This window comes from Erpetoichthys calabaricus, chromosome 4 (genome assembly GCF_900747795.2).
Source record: "Erpetoichthys calabaricus chromosome 4, fErpCal1.3, whole genome shotgun sequence".
Taxonomy (NCBI): Eukaryota; Metazoa; Chordata; class Cladistia; order Polypteriformes; family Polypteridae; genus Erpetoichthys; species Erpetoichthys calabaricus.
Window position 1 is genome coordinate 236,602,948 of NC_041397.2, and position 24,218 is coordinate 236,627,165.

General features: G+C 38.6%; 1 protein-coding gene across 2 annotated transcripts in view; it reads left to right on the forward strand.

Annotated features, from left to right (window-relative positions):
• Window positions 1–24,218, forward strand: part of gramd1c (GRAM domain containing 1c) — a 118,098-nt gene that overhangs the window by 66,188 nt on the left and 27,692 nt on the right. For both annotated transcript variants that reach the window (XM_051927157.1, XM_051927156.1), the window contains exons 7-8: window positions 14,943–15,061; window positions 19,102–19,270. In XM_051927157.1, coding sequence (XP_051783117.1) covers window positions 14,943–15,061; window positions 19,102–19,270 — 288 coding nt within the window. The remainder of the gene's footprint in view (window positions 1–14,942; window positions 15,062–19,101; window positions 19,271–24,218) is intronic.

Here is a 24,218-nt window from a genome sequence, read left to right on the forward strand (position 1 = left end):
CCGTCCAAGGCTTTCTCCTCTTTTGTGCTCTGTGCGGACAACATTTGCTCCAGCTCTAAATTTTCTTACAGTCTGATTTAAAAAGTGAAATAATGGATGGATATATTGTCCAGAATATTGATTTTCATTTACAGTTAATTGGATCTGAGAACACTGCCATTTATGCATTATTTTTTTCTCACTATTTTATACTTTTTTCTTAATGGTTACTTGATACGCTCTGCATTAAATCTGGGTCATGTTTTGATGTCACTAAAATAGGAGTTCACCGTTTAAATGATGGTCATTGCACACTTCATTTGTCCAGTGAAAGAAACCTTTGTGAGGGGGCATCCATCCATATTCTAACCCTTTTCATTTAATTTGAGGCTTGGGAACGTGAAGCCTACTCTGCCTGCATTAGGTGTGAGACAGGGACTAGTTTTGGGTGGGGCATCATTCCATCACACAGCACACTTAAACTTGCACAGACAGCCTAACTCACATTGAAACATGGATGGGAAATTCAAAGTTTCAACAGAAAGTCCCCCCCCGGAGATGGGGAGAAAATGTATGACTGATACCAACAGTGACCAGGCTAACCATTGTACTGAATCTTTGTGCCATCCATTTTATGTTAATGGGAGCTGGACTTGAGTTACATTTTGGATTAATACTGAATTGGATAATTAAATAAAGTTGCAATGGTTTGTGTGAAAGTTGGTATAAACTTACAGGAACTAAAGCTGGTTCATGGCACAATGTGTACAGTACAAGTCCGAAGAGGTTATGGTCAAGATTTATAAAGTTTTGGTGAGACCTCATCTAGACTACTGTGCACAGTGTTTGTCTCCAGGCTATAAAAAGGACATAGCAGTGCTAGAAGTCCAGGGAAGAGCGACTAGACTGATTCCAGGGCTACAGGGGATGAATTATAAGGAATGACTAAAAGAGCTGAGGCTTTTCAGTTTAATCAAAAGAAGATTAAAAGGTGACATGACTGAAGTGTTTAACATTTCATGGGAATTAGTACTGTGAATCGAGACTGTTATTTTAAAATGAGTTCATCAAAAACATAGTAGGAGAGTTGTTAAGGGTAAATTTCCCACAAATATTAGGAAGTATTTCTTTACACAGAGACACTTGGAATAAGCTATCAAGTAGTATTGTAGATAGTAGGACTTTAAGAACTTTCAAACCTAGACTTGATGTTATTTTAGAAAAAGTGGAAAGGACTGGCGAGCTTTGTTGGGCTGAATGGCCGGTTCTTGTCTAGATTATTCTAATGTTTTAATATCCTAATGGCAACACCAAGAAAAGTTTAATAGAACTAGTCATAGACAATACTGAGTCAAACATTGTGTAGATTTTGTACCCCATCATAACTTTCCCATAAATTTAATTAGCTTTTTTTAAGCTATGAAAACAATGTCCATCCACTTAACCTATTTAATCAAATTTCCCTTCAGCAGTGGGCACATGAAAGCCAACAACTCATTAAAAATCTTGGCTGTAGGATAAAGATAGTAATTGAATTCTATAGCTACTTTATGCATGTTCTTCAAGGAGGCAATAGGGTTTTAATATTTCCTGTGGTTATAGTCGAGATTAATCCAAGGAGAGATGCTGTACAACACCATCCCTTTTTTAACAAATATGTAGCAATGCAACTGCCTATTACCATTCTTTTGGAAAGAATGCATGCCCTTTGCGAACATGTTCACCTCATTACAATGTATCTTTCTATCTGCCATCTATTTTCTGACCTGCTTACCCAGGTTAGGGTCACAGGGACTGGTACATGTTCCAACTCCAATCCAGGGCTCACTCATGCACACACCTATACTTTAGAACACTCTAGACGAGAACAGGCCATTCAGCCCAACAAAGCTTGCCAGTCCTATCCACTTATTTCTTCCAAAAAAACATCAAGTCGAGTTTTGAAAGTCCCCAACGTCTTACTGTCTACCACACTACTTGGTAGCTTATTCCAAGTGTCTATCGTTCTTTGTGTAAAGAAAAACTTTCTAACGTTTGTGCAAAATTTACCCTTAACAAGTTTCCAACTGTGTTCTTGATGAACTCATTTTAAAATAACAGTCTCGATCCACTGTACTGATTCCCTTCATAATTTTAAACAATTCAATCATGTCATCTCTTAATCTTCTTTTGTTTAAACTGTATAGGCTCAGCTCTTTTAATCTTTCTTCATAATTCAACCCCTGTAGCCCTGGAATCAGCCTAGTTGCTCTTCTCTGGACCTTTTCTAACACTGCTATGTCCTTTTTGTAGCCTGGAGACTAAACCTGCACACAGTACTCAAGATGAGGCCTCACCAGTGCATTATAAATGTTGAGCAGAGCCTCCTTGGACTTGCACTCCATACATCGCGTTATATAACCTCTATATAACATTCTGTTAGCCTTCTTAATGGCTTCTGAACACTGTAGGGAAGATGATAGCTTACAGTCCACTATGACTCCTAAATCCTTCTCATAAGGTGTACTCTCGATTTTCCGATTGCCCATTGTGTATTCAAACATAACATTTTTACTTCCTATGTGTAACACTTTACATTTACTGACATTAAATTTCATCTGCCACAAATCAGCTCAAGCCTGTGTGCTATCCAAGTCCTTCTGTAATGAGATAACGGATTCCAAATTATCTTCTAATCCACCTATCTTGGTATCATCTGCAAACTTAACCAGGTTGTTACTTATATTCCTATCTAAATCATTTATATATATTAAAAATAGCAGCGGCCCTAGCACTGACCCCTGTGGAACACCACTCTTAACATCGGCCAATTCTGAAGAGGTTCCTCGCACCATCACCCTCTGCTTCCTGTGTCTGAGCCAATTCTGCACCCATCTAAAAACATCACCCTGAACTCCCACTTCTTTTAATTTAATGCCCAACCTCTCATGTAGCACCTTATCAAATGCTTTCTGAAAGTCAAGATAAATAATATCATATGCGCCACTTTGATCGTATCCTTTTGTTGCCTCCTCATAGAATTCCAGCAAGTTAGTAAAACACGACCTCCCTCTTCTGAACCCATGCTGACTGTTCAGAATAACTCATGTCCTTGCCAGGTGTTGCTCAATCTTATCCTTAATAATTCCTTCCATTAATTTTCCTGTGATGCATGTTAAGCTTACTGGCCTATAAATACTTGGATCTGCCCTGTCACGCTTTTTATATAATGGGATGATATTTGCCATTTTCCAGTCCTTCGGAATCTCTCCAGTGCGCAGTGACTTCCTAAAAATATGTGTCAAGGGTTTATATATGTACTCGCTAGGCTCCATAAGAACTCGAGGGTAATTATTATCTGGTCCTGGTGATTTGTTTGATTTCAGCTTATTTAATCTGAGCAGCACTTCTCCCTCTACAATTTCCAAATCCCTCAGTACCTCCTTAGTAGTCCCTGTTACCTCTGGGAGGTTGTCCGCTTGCTCACTTGTGAACACCTCAGAAAAATGTAAGTTTAGGGCATCCGGTATTTCACTGTCTGTATCTTTTAATTCCCCTTTATATTTCTGATGCACTTGACCTCCTCCTTGACTGTTCTTTTACTACTAAAATACTGAAAGAATCTCTTAGGGTCTTCTTTCACCTTATCTGCTATATTCCTCTCCAACTGTCTTTTATCCTCCCTGATATCCTTCTTAATGGTTGCCCTTATGTTCTCATACGCTCTACGATTCACTTTGCAGTCATTAGTCTTATGCCTTATAAAGCAGAGTTTTTCCTTTGCAACTTCTTTTTTAAATTTTTATTAATCCACTGTGGAGTTTTTTTTTTTTTTAATTTCCTATTAATTCCAAATTTAGGTATGTATCTGTCCTGCATTACATGTAAAACATTTTTAAATTTGTTCCACTGCTCCTCGACTGTCTCCACACTTAAAAGCTTATCCCAGTGTATCCTACTTAGACATTGTCGCATCTGATCAAAATTAGCAATACCAAAGTTCAACTTAATAATTTTAGTCTTTGCATCTGCACTCTTACAAAATACTGAGAATTGTATTACATTATGGTCACTTGACCCTAGTGGTTCAATCACTTCTACACCCTCAATTCTATCCTGATTATTACAAAATACTAAATCCAGACAGGCTTCACCCCGTGTTGGTGCTTTAACATGCTGTGTTAAAAAACAGTCATTGATTACTTCTAAAAACTCCTGCTCTTGTGCTCCTCCATCTGCAATGTTCTCCCAGTTAATATTTGCATAATTAATGTCCCCCATGACTATAATAACTCCCTTTAAACTTGCCTTTTTGATATTACTAAAAAGATGTGTGTTGAAATTACCGTCTGAATTGAGTGGTCTATAACACACTCCTAAAATAAGACCCTATTTCCCTAATATTTTCCAGGTGAAGCCACATGTCCTCACTAAGACACTTCCATTATTTACTCCCAGTTTCATTTGAGTTACATTTTAAACAAGTTTAATTAAGTGCCACATCAGATATGAAGTCACTCCACCTTCTTAATTATCATCTTGGCACACCCAACTGTAGAATGACTCTAGAAGCTCAGGGATGTGCCTTCACTCCCCTGTTACTCCCATATTCCTCCCAATATGTCTAAAGACATATCTTTGGACTTGCCAATCCAATGAAATTTCAGCAGAAATGTTTTGTTCTGTGTGGTGACTGCTTGTAATTGGATAAAGTCATGGCGAGGAGCAGAAGAGCAAGATTTGATGGGGACTGTCTGGCATCATCAGTGCTTTCTTAATAATCAAAGTGCATCAACAGCAGCACACAATTGAAGCTCCTCTCCTTTCATAAGTGTGTTGAATCAAATCAAAGCTGACTCAATTATGCTTACGAGGCTCCAAGAGTTTTGAGCTTACTTGGTTGACAGCAGTTTACAATTATTACTGAAGATGAAGCCACTGAGTCCAGTACATTACTTTTATACATACTCAAAGACTGAACTTTACCTAATCCCATATGCTGCATCCATTGGGAAGTAAACTAAAACCATGTATAATCAATTAAAACTTCATATTGCAGAGGAAAAAGACGATTCCCTTTAAAGTCTTTATGTAGGTCCAACTTCTCAGACATAATGAAAGTATAATCACTCCCACCCATGTACAGCACCATTGACCAGAAATCATGTCACCACTCAACTGAGTGTAAACGTCAATGCATTTGAATGAGTTGTGACAATTCGCTCCGTATTTTGTAAACCTGCAACACTGGATTTGCTACTTGCAGTTAAGAGTCTGCATAGAATGAGAAAAAAAGAAAGTTGAAAAGCTAGTTTGACCAATTGAGAAGGTGACATTTAGTGTGTGCTTCAGCCTTTCCGTAAGAATGAAAGATATCAGTTTACTCTTTAAATAAACTGCCCTGTGTGATTTATTTTGGCATCAATAGTTCTAGCTTTGTTTTGCAGTATATAGTATGTTTTTAAAATTCTGTGTTGGCCTGTGAGATGGAGAATGGACTATATAACTATTATAGCCCTTGGTTAGCAGCTCAACACAACAGATGCATGCAATTGCTCGAGAAGTGTCATAATGACGCCATCCACTGTTGGTATCCCTTGTTTAGCCTTTTAAGTGTAGCAGGTAGTGGAAAACTGTTCATCACAGTGGTAAAGCCTACTAGTACATGATACTGTATATAACACATACACACACACACACACACACACACATATCTGTAAATAGTGTAGAATCACTACTACACTCAAAGCAGCAATCATCTCTCCAGACTCATAATTGTGGGAGGGCCTCAATGACAATGACCACCAAATGAGATTGCTAGATTTTTCATAAATTATTTTTGTAATGGAAAGAAAATACTGTTTTCCATTTTAAAAATATACTAGGGGGCTGTGCCCCCTACTCGCCTCGCTCGCTCACCCCACAACCCCAACCCTCGGGGGCGCGCTTCACACTAGCCACTTTGAGTCTCTGCTGCTCGCGTTGTAAAGGGTGGGGCTGAACACATGCTAAGGATGGATCTGCTGCTAGCTGCTACTGAGCTGCGTGATCTACATGTTGCGCTGCACGTCAATCATTTAAAAAAACCTGTACAGCAGCTGTACTTTTGTCTCACTTCCTTGTCTCGTGGGATGTTAAAATGTCTCCAAAAAATCGTTTGTAAGTAGGGCATGATGTGCAAGAAGTCTCGTGGGACTTCAAAGTGTCTCTCCGAGATGATCACATCTCGACCCAAGATTTTTTTATATAATATATATATATATATATATATATATGATGTCTGCTGAGTACGTCATTAATATTCTCTAGCATTTGATTAATATAATATTTGATTAATATGCCCTTATACTGTGACAGTTTCCACTGTGGTGCTTAAAATCGTTGTGTTTTTAGCTGGTTGCATTTTTGTTATGAACTATGTCTTCAATCAAGAGCTTGATAAACATCACTGCAATTCATTTAATTTACATTGAATTGACATCCACAGTTTGGTCATGAACTAGGTGTCCCAAGCACTAATGAGTTCCAAAGCACTTCCAATAATGCAAATTAGAGGGGAATATCACCATCAAACCCCAAGTAGTAAGAAGGGCAAGGAGCAAATCTTTATAAAAGAAAAGATTTATTCTTCACAAAAAAGTATAAAAATTACAATGAAGCTTCATGGTACACAAAGGCAAAATTGAATTGCCTATAACACAAAGGCAATCCAAATCAAACAACTCCCAATGCAGCTTCCAAAAGCAATGTCAAAAAACAGAACAGAAAGTTGAAAAATCAGAAATCCAAAAACTCTCAAAAAAATCCAAATAAACACAAGTACACTCTCCAACTCCCAAATGTATTCACAGTGAGCCACCAGGAACAGCGGAAGACCCTCTAGAATTATAGGGCAGATTCTGGCGTTGACTTGCAGATTACCCTGCCTCTTTGGAAACCACCTACCAAACACATACCATGTTTCCCCGAAAATAAGAGCTACTCTGAAAATAAGCCATAGCATGATTTTCAGGTTGCTCTGTAATAGAAGCCCTACCCCAAAAATAAGCCCTAGTCAAGATCGTCAGCTGAAAAGTAAGGTGCCTTATGTCAGTTTATACTTCACGTGATGCGACACGTGTGCTAGAAATATCCATTAAATTCTGAGGACATCTTGCCACAATATCTCTGAAAAGGATGTTTAATGATTACATCAATCAATTCAGGGATGCGCCCATTCCGGAAGCATCGGCGCAAGACAGAAACAAAATCCCTGGACGGGGCATCAGCTCATCGCAAGGTGAACACAAGCACACACATATACTAACGTCATTGAAGCGTCACCAAATCTCCAAATCTTTATGTCTTTGGATGGAAAACTGAGCACACTGTGGAAACCCACCAGGAAAACATGCAAACTCCAGGCAGGGATCACAAGGGACACGACTCCCTGCAGGACAGCAGCGCTACCACTCTGCCACCGTGCCACCCCATATGTGTAACTATTAACAATATTCATTATTTAAACAAACTTAACGATTTATCTGTAAAATGTAATATACATATTTTAATGCATTTCATCATGAAAGTGATGAAGTATAAATCTAAGAATTCTAAATGTGCAGAGAGCTGGAGTATTATAAATTTAATGTGTTCTGTGTGGCGATCTATTGCTGCTTGCCGCTGCTGTCAGGTCAGGAGGAAAAACTAGAAGCGAGTAGCGATTAACATATGGGTTGGTTGAAATTTCTACTTTAATCACAAATTAGACATTTTCATTATGTCCTTATTTTTTTTCCTGTGTGGCTCAAATACGCCGCCATACATTCTGATGCTATTGTGAAGGTGCCAAAAAAAAAAAAAAAGACGGCACAGAAGATGGTATGTGAGACTTTTAAAATATAATGTGTCATTACTTTAGGGAATATGTAATGTTTGAATATCAAAGCAACATGAATACATTTGTATGTCCGGATTTTGCTTCACCACATCGAACCATTTATCAAACATTGAAGCACACACATTGATCCTGGAGGGTCCTAAACGTGGCTGGAGTAGCAAGAAATTCAGGGTTTGAATGTGGAGAGTTATGACAATATTCCAGAAGAAGATGACATGACTGTATTTGGATAAATGTACATTGTTGTACATGAATAAATATATGATAACCCCTGAAAATAAGCCCTAGTGCATCTTTTGGAGCAAAAATTTATATAAGACCTGGTCTTATTTTCGGGGAAACACAGTAGATAACAAAGGCAGCTTTTATACATAGACAAAACCATACATAAAGAATGATGCATATAAACGACATACTGTAAATTAAAGAATCGAAAATGAACGAAAGAGACATAAAACATGAATTTGAAACCCAGCCGGGGAGAATAAAATAAAAATAAACCATGGAATCAAGACTGGCTTTACTTTATTGTCTAAATGCCCATCTTAAGATCTGTTTTGGATAATGGGTCTAAATCCCTTCATCTATTTTTGAAACCAATTGGTCCAGTTCAGGCTGAGCGGGGCCTAATTTGGCAACATCAGACAAAAGGCAGGAACAAGCTCTAGATGCAGTGCCAGTCCATCACTGGGCACACTCACACTCACATCCATAGTGAAGCCAACTTAAAGGCATTAGTTAACTTGATCTATACATCTTTGGAATATGAAAAGAAATGTTGATTATCTGGAGAGAAACTGTGCAGACACATGGAAAATGTGACAACAGACAGTACCCAGAAGGGTATTTGAACTGAGATCTTTGTAAAGCAGAAACAATAACTACTGAGCAGCTCTGAAGGTCAGTGGCAGAGGATCTCCAGAGTATGACACATTGGTATGGGGCACAGTGTACATCCTGCCTTCACCCTGTTTTTGAGTCAGGACCCACTCTGACCCATTGTGTTTCATCGAAGGTGTGGAGGTCACTAAGCACCTCAACTCTAATTTCTTTCTAGCCCTAAAGCGATTTTCAGTTAGTGATGTGTACTAGGGCTCCTAGGACTCTCACAGATGGGTTTAAAACAGGCTACATCCATCCAGTAATGTGAAAGTAAATTATAAGTGGCATATATAGGAAAACATACTCCTGTGGGAAATCAATACTGAAGAAAACAGTACAAATCTATTTTTTTTCAGGAGTCACATTCCAAACTGAAATAAAGAATTAAATATTTGCTTCTTCTGCGGTGGGCTGGCACCCTGCCTGGGGTTTGTTTCCTACCTTACGCCCTGTGCTGGCTGGGATTGGCTCCAGCAGACCATCGTGACCCTGTAGTTAGGATATAGCGGGTTGGATAATGGATGGATGGTATATTTTTCTCTTTTTTTGAGCTATCAAAGTGCACATATTATGTGTGCATTTTTTAGATTGAAGGAAACTTTTCACGTCTTACCTAGCCATTCCCATCCCTTTAAGGCCTCATGCCTTAGCAGACAGCATGATACTTTTGTATTCTAAATGCACTTTAAATGTCAACCCCCTGTAACTGAGGAATGTAAGAAGCCATAAGGAAACCAAGGAGAGCGTCTTTGTGACTTGTACTCGTATATACCAGGCTTGAAAGCAAATTGTGAATGTGAAAGAAAGAGCTGTAAACAGCATTGCTTAATTAGGTTCAAAGTGATATACTGCTCAATATTGATAAAAGACTAAGCTTTCTATGGTGATTAGTGGAACCCATTAGAAATAAATAGACCAGGGACTACTGACTTGTTCCTACTAGTCTCTACATAAAGATAAATTTAACAAGTTATCTTCCGCTTTTCAGTATCTATATTCAATGAACAGTGGGGCATTTTCACTGTAGTGCCTTTTATAATGCAGCTTTTAACCAGTATAAGCCAGAATCACAGCAAATTTCAGCAGTACTGTGCACACATTTCAGTCATAATAATTAAGCCACACTCTTAAAATAATAGTTCTTAAATGGCACTTTACTGGGTTGTGTGGTTCCTCCTAGGAACATTACTTGACAAAGAAACCATTTCATTCTGGGCAGAGGCAGTTGTCTATGAAACATGAACTTTTTAAAATCCCAAAGAACCAAAATATGTGAACAGAATAAGAAATCTTTAAGGTACGGTAGGATACTAAACGTTTAAGAAAACTTGAACTTAGTCTTTGTCATTGTATGCAAAAAGAGTCCTTTTAAAATCAGGAACCCATTTGTATTTCACAAATATTTTATCATCTGTTTATAGTGATCTATGGAGTCTGTTATGGCCCCACATAAATAAAGGTTCTTTATGGAACCTTCACATGAATGGCTCTAATGGCATTGCTCTGAAAAACCACTCTGGTACGTTTATTTGTAAAAGTGCACAGGGCATTTTTAAAAATCATTTTGTAAATAAGATGCTGTAGACAAAATATTCACCAGTTCATGCCAGAGTCAGTGCCAGTTTCAACAGCATTGTGCATAAAGCAGAAGCATTTCTGGACTCTATCATGCACACTTAACATGCCGGGCTCAGCCCTAGGTGAAACCATAATAGTTTTGCCTCATTCACCGAGTAAATGCTTACAATCCTTGTTCAATCAGATTCAGAAGCCAATCAGAATCAAATCAATGCTAGTGGAGACAAAACTATCACCTGGGTCTGCTAAGCAAACAGACACACAATCCCAGAGGGACCTGAATAGCAGTTGTATCCTAAAAAAAAAAAGCTGTATAGGCAGAGGATCAATTCCCGGTCAATTGTCTCCCGACAGTGAGAGATCCAGGCTGATCACCAGTTTATTGAACAAAGCCTGGTTGTTAAGAAAAGTCCAACACAACAAAAGTTATTGCCTAGAAAATCTAGCTTAGTGTCCTTTAAATGAAACAGCATACACAATAAATAAATGTAACTTGTTTTCTTAACTCAATTTTTAGCACAGTCTTGCAAGGCACTAGATCCAGTATGGTGCTAGAGCCAGGGTATCTCCATTGATGGCATGCCAACTTTGGAATTGCCAGTCGACTACAGCATATTTTCATGTGTTGCAAAATAGGAGTGCGGAGACTAAATTCAGCCAAACACCATACATAGGGCACCCCAGTCAGGAAACAAATCTTACCACACTAAAGTTACTATTAAATGTATTACTGTACGGATTCATATTTACAATAGAGCATTACAAAAATTTGCATAAAAAGGGTATAGCAATGCCTTTGGGAGAAGCTCTAGTTCCTTCAATCCTGACTTAGATACTATTGATACAGATTACAGATGGACTGAGGATAAGACAAGTATCCCATTATGCTTTACAGATTTGGGCAAACACCATAATTGGTTGCCATGTATGCCCAAGACTGATCAGAAAAACAAGGTAAAAATTAGGCGACCTACAATAGGTGTTACTCGTGTTAATATGTATTAACCACTGGCTGGAATCATATATAAATTTATACCGTTGTTAACGTATGAGTCTAACGCACAATGAGAAAGAGAGAACGTGTCGCTCAGTCGTTAAAAAGTCTCAAGAGAAGTTACCGATTACTCGGCTCAGTGCGATGCGCACACTTTCACCGTGTCCAGTGGCCGACGTGAACAACGACGCATTCATTTAGCTCCACCTGTTCGAGTGGCATTGAAAACAAGGAAACGGCCAGAAGGTGCGCAGCACTCCACTGTCACGATCGCAATGGCAAAGGTCGCAATTTGCTGATGAAAAGATACGAGTGTAATTTCCTGGCATAAATGGATACTTTACCTAGAGGTTAATTGAAGGTAAGGATATCTCCGCACCTTTCGGCTTACTTCGAGCAACTTTTAAATAAGTGCAGCGATAGGAAACGCACTTGGCTCTTTAAACCACGGCTCGGTTAGACTCGTCCTCCAGTTTAGACTCGAGTGGACTCGGTTTGGCTTGGCTTCGGCCGTCTGCTCCACGGTAAATAAAGTCCACGACGAGCTGACAAAAACGACCTCCCTGTCTTTTTAAGAGTTGCCTGGGCGGGGCGCAGGGAGACAAGGGTCAGGTGTCTCGTTGCGAAACAGGTTTGGAGAGTCGCGTTTGTGTTGCAGGACGGTGTTATTCAGAAGGTGAGTGTTACAACCTAAGGTAGACTTCTTCGTCGTTGTTATGGTTTAATGTTCGACCTCGAGTGTGAGAGGCTTGGAGAGAATATGTTATAGCTTGGTGGGGCGGGAATGGTCAATCAACACTGTTCAGCGAATAACTGGGGTGCCAGTTCTTCTGTGTAGTGGGGTGAAGTATAGGTAAGTGAATGAACTGATTGTTGCTTTTATCTTGTCACGATAGAGTGGTGGAAAATCAATGAAGTGTTCTGCAAATCTTTCTCTCATTAAATGGCATAGTATTATGGGACAATTTGCTGAAGTTGCCATCCCGTCCAGTGCGTTATGCAGCCGGGTGCAAGTGAGCTTCTTCGAAGTCGGTTGGTGTTGCTTCCTTTTCACCCTACAGTTCTTAAGTTTAGAAACATAAGTCTAATTGCATTTCTGTTCTTTCAAGTAATTCGGTGCACTGGGCTGTGAGTGGGCTTCACTGTATCCGAGCGGCATCAGTTGGTATTGTCTTGTATATTCCCTGCGTTAGTATAGTCGGGTTAATGATGTAAATCATTGTTGGAATTTTAGGGGGCACAGTCGATACCTTCTACTTTCAGAGACAGAAATGTCAAAAGTTCTATTTTGATGAGTAAATTGTAGTTACAGGGTAGCATAGTAATTAAACGGAAATCACTGCCTCCTCACAAATTCAGTTTAAGTCCCGTGTTCTGGTGGTGCGCCTGTAGAGTTTGCAGGATACCTTCATGTTCATTTCCACATTGGCCCTGCAGTGTGTGGACTGGTGTCCTGTCCAGGGCTGTTTTCTGCTTTGTGCCAAGTGGTGCTGAATAGGGTAATTGAATGAAATAGCTTTTAGAGTGTAATGTTATTTTAAAATGTAATTACAGATATCAGTAATTTGAATGTTTAACAGTCCTCGGCAATGGTTTCTGTTTATGTGGAGGTTGCACATTCCCCCTTTGTGTCTATGGGTTTTTCTCCCATATCCCAAAGATAAACATTTTAAATTAATTGACAACTTTGAACTGACCCAGAATGAATGAGTTTGTTCCATGAAGGACTGGTGCCCCATGTATTATTGGTTTCCAGTTTCTGCCCAGGGCTGTTGCGATAGGTGCCATGCTCCCTTGCACTGTGGATTCTCTAATTGATGCATGCGTGATTGCCACTTTGCTTGTGCTTGTATAAGCTAATTTAAAAATTTTATACCATTCATAAAACTTTCCAGTCTTTTTCTACAGAACAAGTTTTGGCTATATGTTGTATTAAAAAAAACTATTGGGATTATAGGTAAAAATAAAATGTGGTGTTAATATCAGCCCCAACTCCTGCAACCCCAAACATGATGAGCGGAATGGATGGACAGAATAGGAATTTAATGGAATGGTGTGAACCTTTATCTCTCATTGAAGTACCTCAGTGTAAATGGAAGTGAGTAAGTTGGTGAAGTGGACTGTTGATCAAATTCTCTTCCAATGTCTTATACAACTGGGAATTAGGTATTCTGCACTTGAATTGCATCTCGTGGCTCCCTGCTGTTTTACTGGATTTAATAATCCAGTCTACTGCTGTCACTCCCCAGTCAAGTAAATGGGTGAGCTAGAAAGTTAATGTAATGTGCACCTGTCTTTCTCCTACTGTGAATGATCTACTGGTGAATGGCTTTTGTGTACTGGGATGTGAATTAGTTTCACTGCTGCTGAACTCCCTGCTGTACTGTGAAGCAAGTGAAATGGCATCTGTTTTTATTGTCGATAGGCTTTTCAGTCTAGTGGCTAAGACACTGGACTTTTGTTACTGCTTGGTTCAATCTCTGCCTTTGACTTGCTGTGTGAAATCAGGCAGGTTACTTTACTTGCCAGTGTTGCAGCTGTAGAAAGAAAAAAAAAATGAACAGCTGTATAGTTCATTCTGCCCTTGTTATGCACACATTGGGATGACATTTGCTTTAGAAAGGTGATACATAAAATAGAGCCTGGTGTGTTTTTGTTTTTTTTTTTTGTTTTTTTTTTTTGAGTTAATAAACCTGGTTTAGTGTGGTTTCTCTCAAAAAAAAAAAACGTCATCTGCTATACCTGATTTTCTACTTCTACTCTTATTGAGATAGATTAGTACAAAGCAAATGAAGCAATATACTGCCTATGCTAATTTAAGGAAGATGAAATGTAAATATAATTTCCTTATACGGTATATAGCGTCACATCAGAGAAATGAGACTGGGAGTAAATGTTCAAATTTAAATTAGTACAAAAAGAAATTAATGCATGTCAAAAGGTTTGCTTTAAATTGTCAAAAGTGGGAATGCAGGGAAGCCTAAACTAAGCTTGAAAACGTTAGTTGATAATAGAGGCGAGGAAAACAAAGACCATTTGACACATTTCCAACACATAATTACATTTTGGTGGGGGCCAAGGATTCCTGGAATTGTCAAGTCAGAAATTATGACTTAAACCAGCTGTCTGCTTAGCCCTTCCCTGGGTTGCCTAAGAGATGTCATGGTACACTCTTGTACATAATTGCAGTCAACTCATACGATACTCTGAACACTGTATCTGTCACACCATTGATGCCTTTGGTCCTCCACTACGCTGGTGTCTTGTTCCATTGGAGAGTCATGATAATTTGCTTGAAGCAGAAGTTTTGCCAGATGCATGCCAAAAAAAAGTCCATGAGAAAGGGTTTATATAGTTTTCTCAGGAAGATCATCACAGTTTTTGTTGGTTATTTATCTTTTTTATTTATGTGCTTTGATGAGCCGTGTCAGTCTGTCCATTATGGGTTGCTGCTGTAGAACATCCTGAGGCTGATTTAAGTGCCATAACTGATGGGGCATTCCTTGATCTGGGTTAGCATACTAGGAAGTGAAAACCTGGTTTATTGCTCTCACACTCTATGAATCAAATTTGACAACTAAATAGTGAATATGTTGGTGTTATGAAAATGATTATAACTGCAACACTGTTTCCCCTTATTTCTATTTGTAGCAGCTCACTAAGCAAGAGTTTTGGCAGACAGTGCAGCAGAATTATGGGAGTGATTTGGATTTGAACATAGAAGACATGGAGCCTGTCCAAATGCCCACAGATTCAATCATACGTTCTGGGTAAAGCATATGTTTTTTTTTTCTGTTGCACAAAAACATTTATACATGTAAATGCAGTAGTTTGAAAAGGAAAATAGATTTTCTTTCATATTAATAATGGAAAGTTAATTGGAAAATTAATATGTTTATCATTGTTTATATAAACTCTCTTTCTTGGACAAAGTGATATTCTTCCAGTCTCCATCTACTTAAATTGTGCTCATGTTATCACTGAAATCAGTGAGTCACTTTTGAACATTGCCTTTTATATTTGATAAAGAGGAAGTGTTAACTTACACTCTTAATTTTCATGAAAGTAAATTTAAATGGTATATACAACACATTTCTAGAGTTCATTCTATTCATAGCCATAATGCTGCTGGCCAGTAATAGGGTAGACTGTAAACAGACACATTCTAGCATTATTGTAATAGCCAGCTGTAGCAGTAGTGGACTTTTTTACTACATTGTGCTCATTTGAAAGTTGTTCTGTATGATCTGCAGTCTCACTTCTGATGTATGATTAGTTTACCCAACCAGACAGCATATAATTTTTTTCAAATATGTGTAAAGTGAGTGCAATTGTTAAGAAGGAGAGTTTCCAGATGTTTAAAGTCTGACTTTTTCCAACTGGCCTGTGGAGTTTTTCAACCATGCAAGCGTTGGTACCAGTCCAGTCCTGCTTTAAAGATAATGCTACAAATGTTGGACAGCTTAACAAAAAATAAAATCGCAATTGTACTTGAGAAGTACTTGCAGTCAGATAGGACCACCAGCCTAACTCCTGCTTGTGTTTCTAGCCCTGAAACTCCAAGATGTTGTCTGTCTTCACACTGTAAACATTGCCCTTTAACCTGTGAAGTACCAGTATTTGTATGTGTGCTAAGTGGTATATGGCACACATACAATATGTATACATCCCTCTGAATAAAAGATCAATTCTTCTTTCAGCCTTTATGTTTGATCTCAGTTACCTTATTTACCCTGTCTGTTTTCAGACTGTAACAATTTGTGTTTGCATAAATTGCACTGGAAAAATTCTTAAAGGTTCTGTATAAAGTATAACTGATTGGTTCAAAGGGCTGTGGCTTCCTAACACAGTTCAAAAATACACTCCTGGATTGATTTTTTTTTTTCTTTTTTTCTTTTTCTCCATTCAATATACAGTGATCCCTCGCTATATCGCGCTTCACCTTTCGCGGCTTCACTCTATCGCGGATTTTATATGTAAGCATATTTAAATATATATTGCGGATTTTTTGCTGGTTCGCGGATTTCTGCGGACAATGGGTCTTTTAATTTCTGGTACATGCTTCCTCAGTTGGTTTGCCCAGTTGATTTCATACAAGGGACGCTATTGGCAGATGGCTGAGAAGCTACCCAACTTACTTTTCTCTGTGTCTCTTGCGCTGACTTTCTCTGATCCTGACGTAGGAGGTGTGAGCAGGGGGGCTGTTCGCACACCTAGACGATACGGACGCTCGTCTAAAAATGCTGAAAGATTATCTTCACGTTGCTACCTTCTGTGTGCAGCTGCTTAGTGAAGCGACATGCTGCACGGTGCTTCACATACTTAAAAGCTCAAAGGGCACTTATTGATTTTTCACTCTTTGTTTTTATCTCTCTCTCTCTCTCTCTCTCTCTCTCTCTCTCTCTCTCTCTCTCTCTCTCTCTCTCTCTCTCCCTGCTCCTGAGGGAGGGGGTGTGAGCTGCCGCCTTCAACAGCTTTGTGCCGCGGTGCTTCGCATACTTAAGCCAAACAGCCCTATTGATTTGTTTGCTTTGCTCTCTGTTTCTGACAGCCTGTGCTCCTGACACGCACTCCTTTGAAGAGGAAGATATGTTTGCATTCTTTTAATTGTGAGACAGAACTGTCATCTCTGTCTTGTCATGGAGCACAGTTTAAACTTTTGAAAAAGAGACAAATGTTTGTTTGCAGTGTTTGAATAACGTTCCTGTCTCTCTACAACCTCCTGTGTTTCTGCGCAAATCTGTGACCCAAGCATGACAATATAAAAATAACCATATAAACATATGGTTTCTACTTCGCGGATTTTCTTATTTCGCGGGTGGCTCTGGAACGCAACCCCCGCGATGGAGGAGGGATTACTGTACGTACCTAAATTTTCTGTTTAAGAATCTGAGGCTGCAGTATACCCAGAGAGCTTCAAGTACAAGAAAGTCATGAATAGGGAATTAGTCCAAGGCAGGTCACATACACACATAGACTAACAAAACATCCAATTAACCAAACATTCACATCTTGGGATAGGGGAGGCAATCCATATTACCAGGAGAAACACCCATGCAAATATTTGGAAAATATGCAAAATCTATACTGACAGTGACCAGGCCTAGTATTTGAACCTAACCTTATGCAGCTGTGAGGCAGCATCTCAAACCACTGAACTGCCATATCACTACTAGATCGAATGCTAATGGTAATACAAGATGATGTGGGAGTGTGTCGGAATGTATAACTCCCAGAATAAAGTGCATGCTGAAAATAATGAATGCCTCTTTCAGTCAAATCCAGGTTAGATTAGCTTAATACTTTACCCTTTGTGTGGTCATAATTGTGATGCATACTTATAGAATGATTGATGTTTCATTGGGGTATTTCTCTTTTGTGCCCATATTTTTTCTGTAAAGTTATTCATGTAATGCTAGGTGACTTCAGAGTACAAACATCTTTTAAAAAAAGGATAATGTACTTTATTTATCACATATTATGAAAATATGTTTTTTTAACATATATACTGTAGTTTGATTACCCTGCGGTGGGCTGGCGCCCTGCCGGGGTTTGTTTCCTGCCTTGTGCCCCGTGTAGGCTGGGATTGGCTCCAGCAGACCCCTTGTGACCCTGTAGATGGGATATAGCGGGTTGGATAATGGATGGATGGATAGTTTGATTATAAATAGTATTGAACAAAATCAACTGACAAAATATTGTGAATTGTGGGATTTGAAGATTAGTGTTTATCTAAGCTTTGATTTCATATGTTTTTTTTGGTATGAGATTTACCCAATCAAACTGTGTACCACAGACATTGCCATCGCAATAAAGCCCACAGGTAGAGCACCGGGCTACTGCAAGCTGCTGGAACAGTTTTTGTGCCATTTGACATTGATTCTGTAAGTGTGTGTACTTATATTAGAAAGAATGGGTATAAAATTTTATCAGTTGGTGTTTTCATGATAACTGTTGCAAGTCCTTTTTTATTTTATTTTATTAGTTCTGACAGATGTATTACCTTATTAATGTGGAAGAAATGAGTATAAGTCTCCTTTTAGCAACTGAATAAGAAATGTACTTCATTGATTCACGTGTACAAATGAATAGCAGTAGCACATCACTAGTATTAAAAGTTCTGCTGAGGCAGTCTCCACATATACGTTTTCTATCAGAACAAGGCATATACTGTACAGATTAGGTATTCCCCAATTTATAACCAGTCAAAAGGCTTTATAATTACACAAATTTGAATGACAATTTCTCCTAACCAGAGTAATACAAATTTTTAAAATGTCTTTTGTTTTAGGAGAACTAAACATCATTATCAGTATACAAAAGGTAGATGATCTCCAATAAAAGTTACATTTGCTGTCTTTGCCTTATCTTGTAGAAGCCTTATAAATGTTTAGCTTTCTGAAACACATTACATGCCGCATAAAGGTCACAGCAGTGATGTATGCAGTATTATGCACCTCCGAATAATGTTGTAAGGAGCACAAAATGAAGTTGTGTTAAACAGAATATGAAGAACATTGGAATAAAGACCAATTTTTACCTTGGTAAAGGAGATGTCCCTTTCTGTTGAGGGAGCAGTGTTATTTTCAGTCTTAACAATGAAACCATAATTCCAGCAAAAGTTTGTTTAGTGTTTTCAATAAGTGCTGAGCATGATTAGGTAAAATTAATGCTACAGGAAGTTTATTAATTTACTTTGAAGATGGAAAATGCAAATACATTTTTTTTTCAAAATGATTACAGAACAAGGATGAAACCCTTTTAAAAAGGCAGTGTGCATCTGACTCCGTTCTCTTCTTTTATGGTTTAGGTGTGTAGGAGAACTTGGCAGCAGTGAAGTACCGAAAAGGATGGAGAGAAGGTTCAGTTTAAAGACTCCAGTGGTGGAAACGCCCACTTCAGAGAGCCCTTCAATTGGTGATGGAGAGTTATCTCTGCCCTCATCGCCAGTTGTGATCAATGGAAACTCATTAACAGTGGTAACACGTTTTCTTATGTTTTAGTTTTTATTTACTAATTTGTTTATCTTATGAACTTATTAAATGTGTTTTACCTTAAAGAGCATCTCCAAGCAGTATATGTTGCACTGCAGACTCAGTACAATCATTGTGTATATATGTAGATGTCAAAGTCTAGAGAAAAAAAGGGTATGAGTTATTAAGCACCTTACCTTAAATTGAGCACTACTATATTAATCCTAAGAGACATCGATAAAAAAAAAACTACATATCAAATCAGTTGTTAAAAACCTAAAACAGTTTTACTAATAGCAGCCATTCCTACTAATAATATTATTTATGTATTAGAGTGATGTCAATAACTTTTCAAATGTTTACAGGATGTTGGATGAATGGTTCAGGTCTGAAGTACTGGCATTGTCAGAACCAGTTCGGCTTTTGCCATAAAATGAATAGAATGGATAGATGAGATGATCCCTGTCCACTTATTAGTCTACAGAGAACATTTGGTACTTCACTAATTCTGTTATAAAGGAATCCATCTAAAACTAACTACTTCTAATCAAATTCACATGGTGTAACCAAAAGACAGAATGAATGCTTCTAATTATTACGTTGTGTGGCAATGCATATTGTCCTACAATGTCTTATACTGTATGCAGGCAGTGCCTCTATACTTTTCTGCCTAGCAAAAACTAGAAAAGAAAAAAATAAAGACTTAAATTAATTTTGTTTGTCAAAGGTACATGTTGAATATTCCTAATCCGAAATGCATGGGACCATAATTATTTCAGATTTTGGAATATTTACATATACATAATGAAATATTTTGTGGACACCCTTGATCAAGTAGAGAAGTGCAGCCAAACCAGGTAAATGATGACTTGTGTGTGTAATAATTCTTATCACTGAGCCATTATTATACTGTGCTTTGACATGACAAGCACATTAAACCTCAAATGTTATGAATGTGATCTACAGACTGTATTTTACTTCCACTTTAAGAGGAACAATTGTGTGTATTTGTGCTGAAGAACTTTTCTTGGTTTCTCATCAATTTATATAGGCCACCTGTTTTAATTTCTCAAAGAACTGGCAGACACTGGTCAGGAGAATCTCATTAAAGCTTCAAGCCCATCATGCATGCTTTGCTGTGTGCCATTAACTGACTGATGAGGTGCCACATTCATTTTTCTTATGGTATAGGTGTACATATATAACTCATGACATGTTTTACCAACATAAAAAGGCAATTTGCAGTAGTGTCTGTTTTTTTCTAACATAATTGGAGAAAATATACTGTACTTGTGTTGCAGTAAGGGCATCTAGGGACAATCAAGCTGTTTTTGTTAGCTGTAAGTAGTGACATTCTATTAATACACAGGGCAGTTGTTCCCATTTTGCTCCCAAATCCTCCACCCAACATATTGCAGCAGCCACACATCATCTATCCAGCGTCACTACAACACACAACATATAATGCATGGTTAGTAAGGACTTGTGTGATTTTTTTTTTTTTTTCTTCCAAGAAATATGATTTAGTGAGGAATGAAAAGTCAAGTTCTATTTTCTACTGAACAAGATACCACTGCTTAAAAATTCACTCTCCAAAAAATTAAGGGAAAACTAAATCACATATCCGATCTTGATGAACAAAATATTCAAATGGAAGGTATTTATTGTGTAATTTGTTGATAATAAAATGATGCAACAATGGTCAATGGAATCCAAAAATCACCTACCTATTGAGGGCTGGATTTAACATTGCATCAAAAAACAGTCAAAAATTGAAATCATAGACTGATCCAACTTGCATGAGTTTCATCACAGCAACTCATAATGTGACCCAGTAATGTGTATGGCCTCCATGTCCCTGTCTGGGCATAATCCTGATGAGGTAGCATGCTGTTGTCCTGGGGTATCTCCTCACAGACCTGGATCATGTCATCAGTGAGCTCCTGCACAGTCTGTGGCTCTACTTGGCAGCATCGGGTGCACTGATACATAATGTCCTAGTTGGTCTCAATTGAATTTAGGTCTGCCTTTGTCATTCAGGAACTGCCTACGCACTCTGGCCACATGAGGCTGGGCATTGTCCTGCGCCAGGAAGAACCCCGGGCCCACATTGCTCCAGCATAAGTTCTGAAAATATTCCTGAGGATTTCATTCCAGCACCTAACAGCAGTCAGGGTACCAGTACCTAGCATGTGAAGGTTTGTGTGACGCTCCAAGATAGACCTCCCCAGATCATCACTGACCCAACACCAAACTGGTCATGCTTGATGATGTTGCAGGCTGCATAATGTTCAGCATGGTGACTCCATGTGCTCAGTGAGAACCTGTTCTCATCCATGAAGAGAACAGGGCACCAATGGTGGAGCTGTCAAGTGTGTATTCTCGGGTGAATGCCAATTGAGCTGCTCGGTGATGGGCTGTGAGCACAGTTCCCATTAGAGGACATCAGGCTCTCATGCCGCCCTCATGGAGTCTGTTTTTAATAGTTTGGTCAGAAACATGCATACCAGTAGCCAGCTGGAGGTCATTTTGTAGGGCTCTGGCAGTGTTTCTCCTGTTCCTCCTCGCACAAAGGAGAAGATGCAGGTCCTGTTGCTGGGTTGATGCCTTTCAATGGCACTGTCCAGCTCTCCTTGTGTAATGGCCTGTCTCCTGCTGTCTCCTTAATTCTCATCAGACTGTGCTGGGAAACACAGTAAACCTCCTTGCGATGGCACATATGGATCCTGGAGGAACTGGACTACCAGTGCAACCTCAATCAATTGTAGGTACTGCCTCATGCCACCATTGGTGACAAGGACACTAGTAAAATGCAAACCTACAGAAGAATCAGTCAGAAAGGACAAGGAGAGAGCACTAGTCTGACTACCACCTGCAAAACCATTCCCTTTTTGGAGGTTGTCTTGCTGTTGTCTCACCAGGGCACCTGTCACAGTCACTTTCATTTGCAGCAGAGCATGTGAAGTTGATTCATAGTAGTTTATGCTTCCTAACTGGACGAATTGATATCCCTGAAGTTTAACTGACTTTGATGGTTAAGTGTTCTCTTAATTTTTTTGAGCAGTATACTTATGTATGTATGTACTGTATGTGTATGTATATATATATATATATATATATATAATGTTATTTATTTGCCATTTTCCATTTTAGAACATGTAACCTGCTAGTAAAAATTGGCTAAATTGGCTCTGTGCAAATTCAGTAATTGATCTTTTGTATGTCCTACAAATTAACTATTTGCTAACCTGATTTTTCAATGCAACAGACAATCTAAATCACTTTCTAGTACAAGTTAAAAGAATACATCAAATATGGAAGTCCGCAGCTTCAGGCAATTCAAATGAATAGTGTGCAGAAGTCAGCAAGAAATATTGTTTTGCTAATAACATAATCTGAAAAAGCTTTATATACAATTTGCACTTTATTTTTATCTGACAATGCTGTATGGAGTATTAATAGGAAGACTTCTCTGCCTGGCATCTAGTGTACCCAGCATGATCTGTCTTTAGAGCTCCATTTTCTGACATTCACACCTTGGCAGTGTAGCTCACCTGTAATTGAAGATCCTTTTTAACTAAGAATTAATGTACCTACTTAGTGATACCCATCCAGGTTTCTGTTGCTTTCTGTAGTTGCACTTGTAAAATAGTTAGAAGGCGTTAAGGATTAGATCTGTGGCCAACCCAGGTTTAACCAGACCAGTTACAGGTATTTAGATAATCATCATTCTAGTGATAAGGGCATTTTTTATCTACTGACTTGTGATCATAAAGTGGAGAGTAGGAGATGGAAAGGGCAAAGAACCAGAATGAGGCTTAAAGTAATGTGCAAAGGTTTTAGAACGGGCTTGTCTCCATATACCGTAGCAAAGCATGTTTGATAATTTCCATATGTATTGCATCTGAGCATGGGTACTGTGGCGTTTTGTGTATTGCAGAGAACTAGCATAAACAAATTATTCGAGATGCTGTTTTAATGCTGGATGGATTCCATTTGATACAATCAGGCAGAGTGGGGGGAAAAAGCAGAAGTGGGGACTAGACATCTATGTGAGTGAGCAATGATCAAAAAGCGAGCACATTACTATTAATTTTGAAATGCTGACCATTAGAATTCATCAGCGTTACTTTCTTGGGGGACAAATCATATCAAAGTGATTATTGTTAATATTCCTCCCACTGAAAATATGGGGGGAATATTAAAAAAAATGACTCTGTCTGTTACCAACACTCTAATGATGAATCATTCCATCTGTAGAATGGTGGTGACGTGAACCAGGGGAGCTTTGGAAGGAACAATCACAAACCCCCATCAGCATGTGTTATGTTCCATTTTTGGACTCAACATGCTGGGCCTGCTTTATTTAAATGTTAAATGCCTTTTAATTGTAAATATATGGCACAGCTAGGATGATCTGACCACATCTTAGTCTCACCTACAAGATTGTTATTAGACAGCAAAAACTTTCTTATTATCAAAACTAGAAGTTTGGGGAGTTTTTTTGTTATATTTATTTTCTTGAGCTACTGTAAAGTCTAAATTTCCCCTTGAGGACAAATAAAGCATTGTCTGTCCATCCATCCAATCATCCATCCACTGAGTGTTTTGTTTTTTTGAGGTCCTGTGCCACCGGTCAGTGCACTCTATGAGAGTTTCTGAGTAAACTAATTGCACAGATACAGTAGCTGACTGGCAAATGCAGTGCATTTCTTGCAGTATTTTCCACTGCTGAAAAAAACTCCTAGGATGTCGGTGTAAATAGTTTTTTGTCTTAATGTCCTTGTGTTATCAGATGTAATTGTTACCTTGTACATAATCTTTGCATTAACCTGTAACCACTGGGTAGATGAAGCTTCTTGGGCTCATCTCCAGATTTCTTGGTGTAGCACTTTATTGCTAGTTAATAGAAATTTACTGATGGGATTATTACTGTACACTCCAGCAGTCCAAT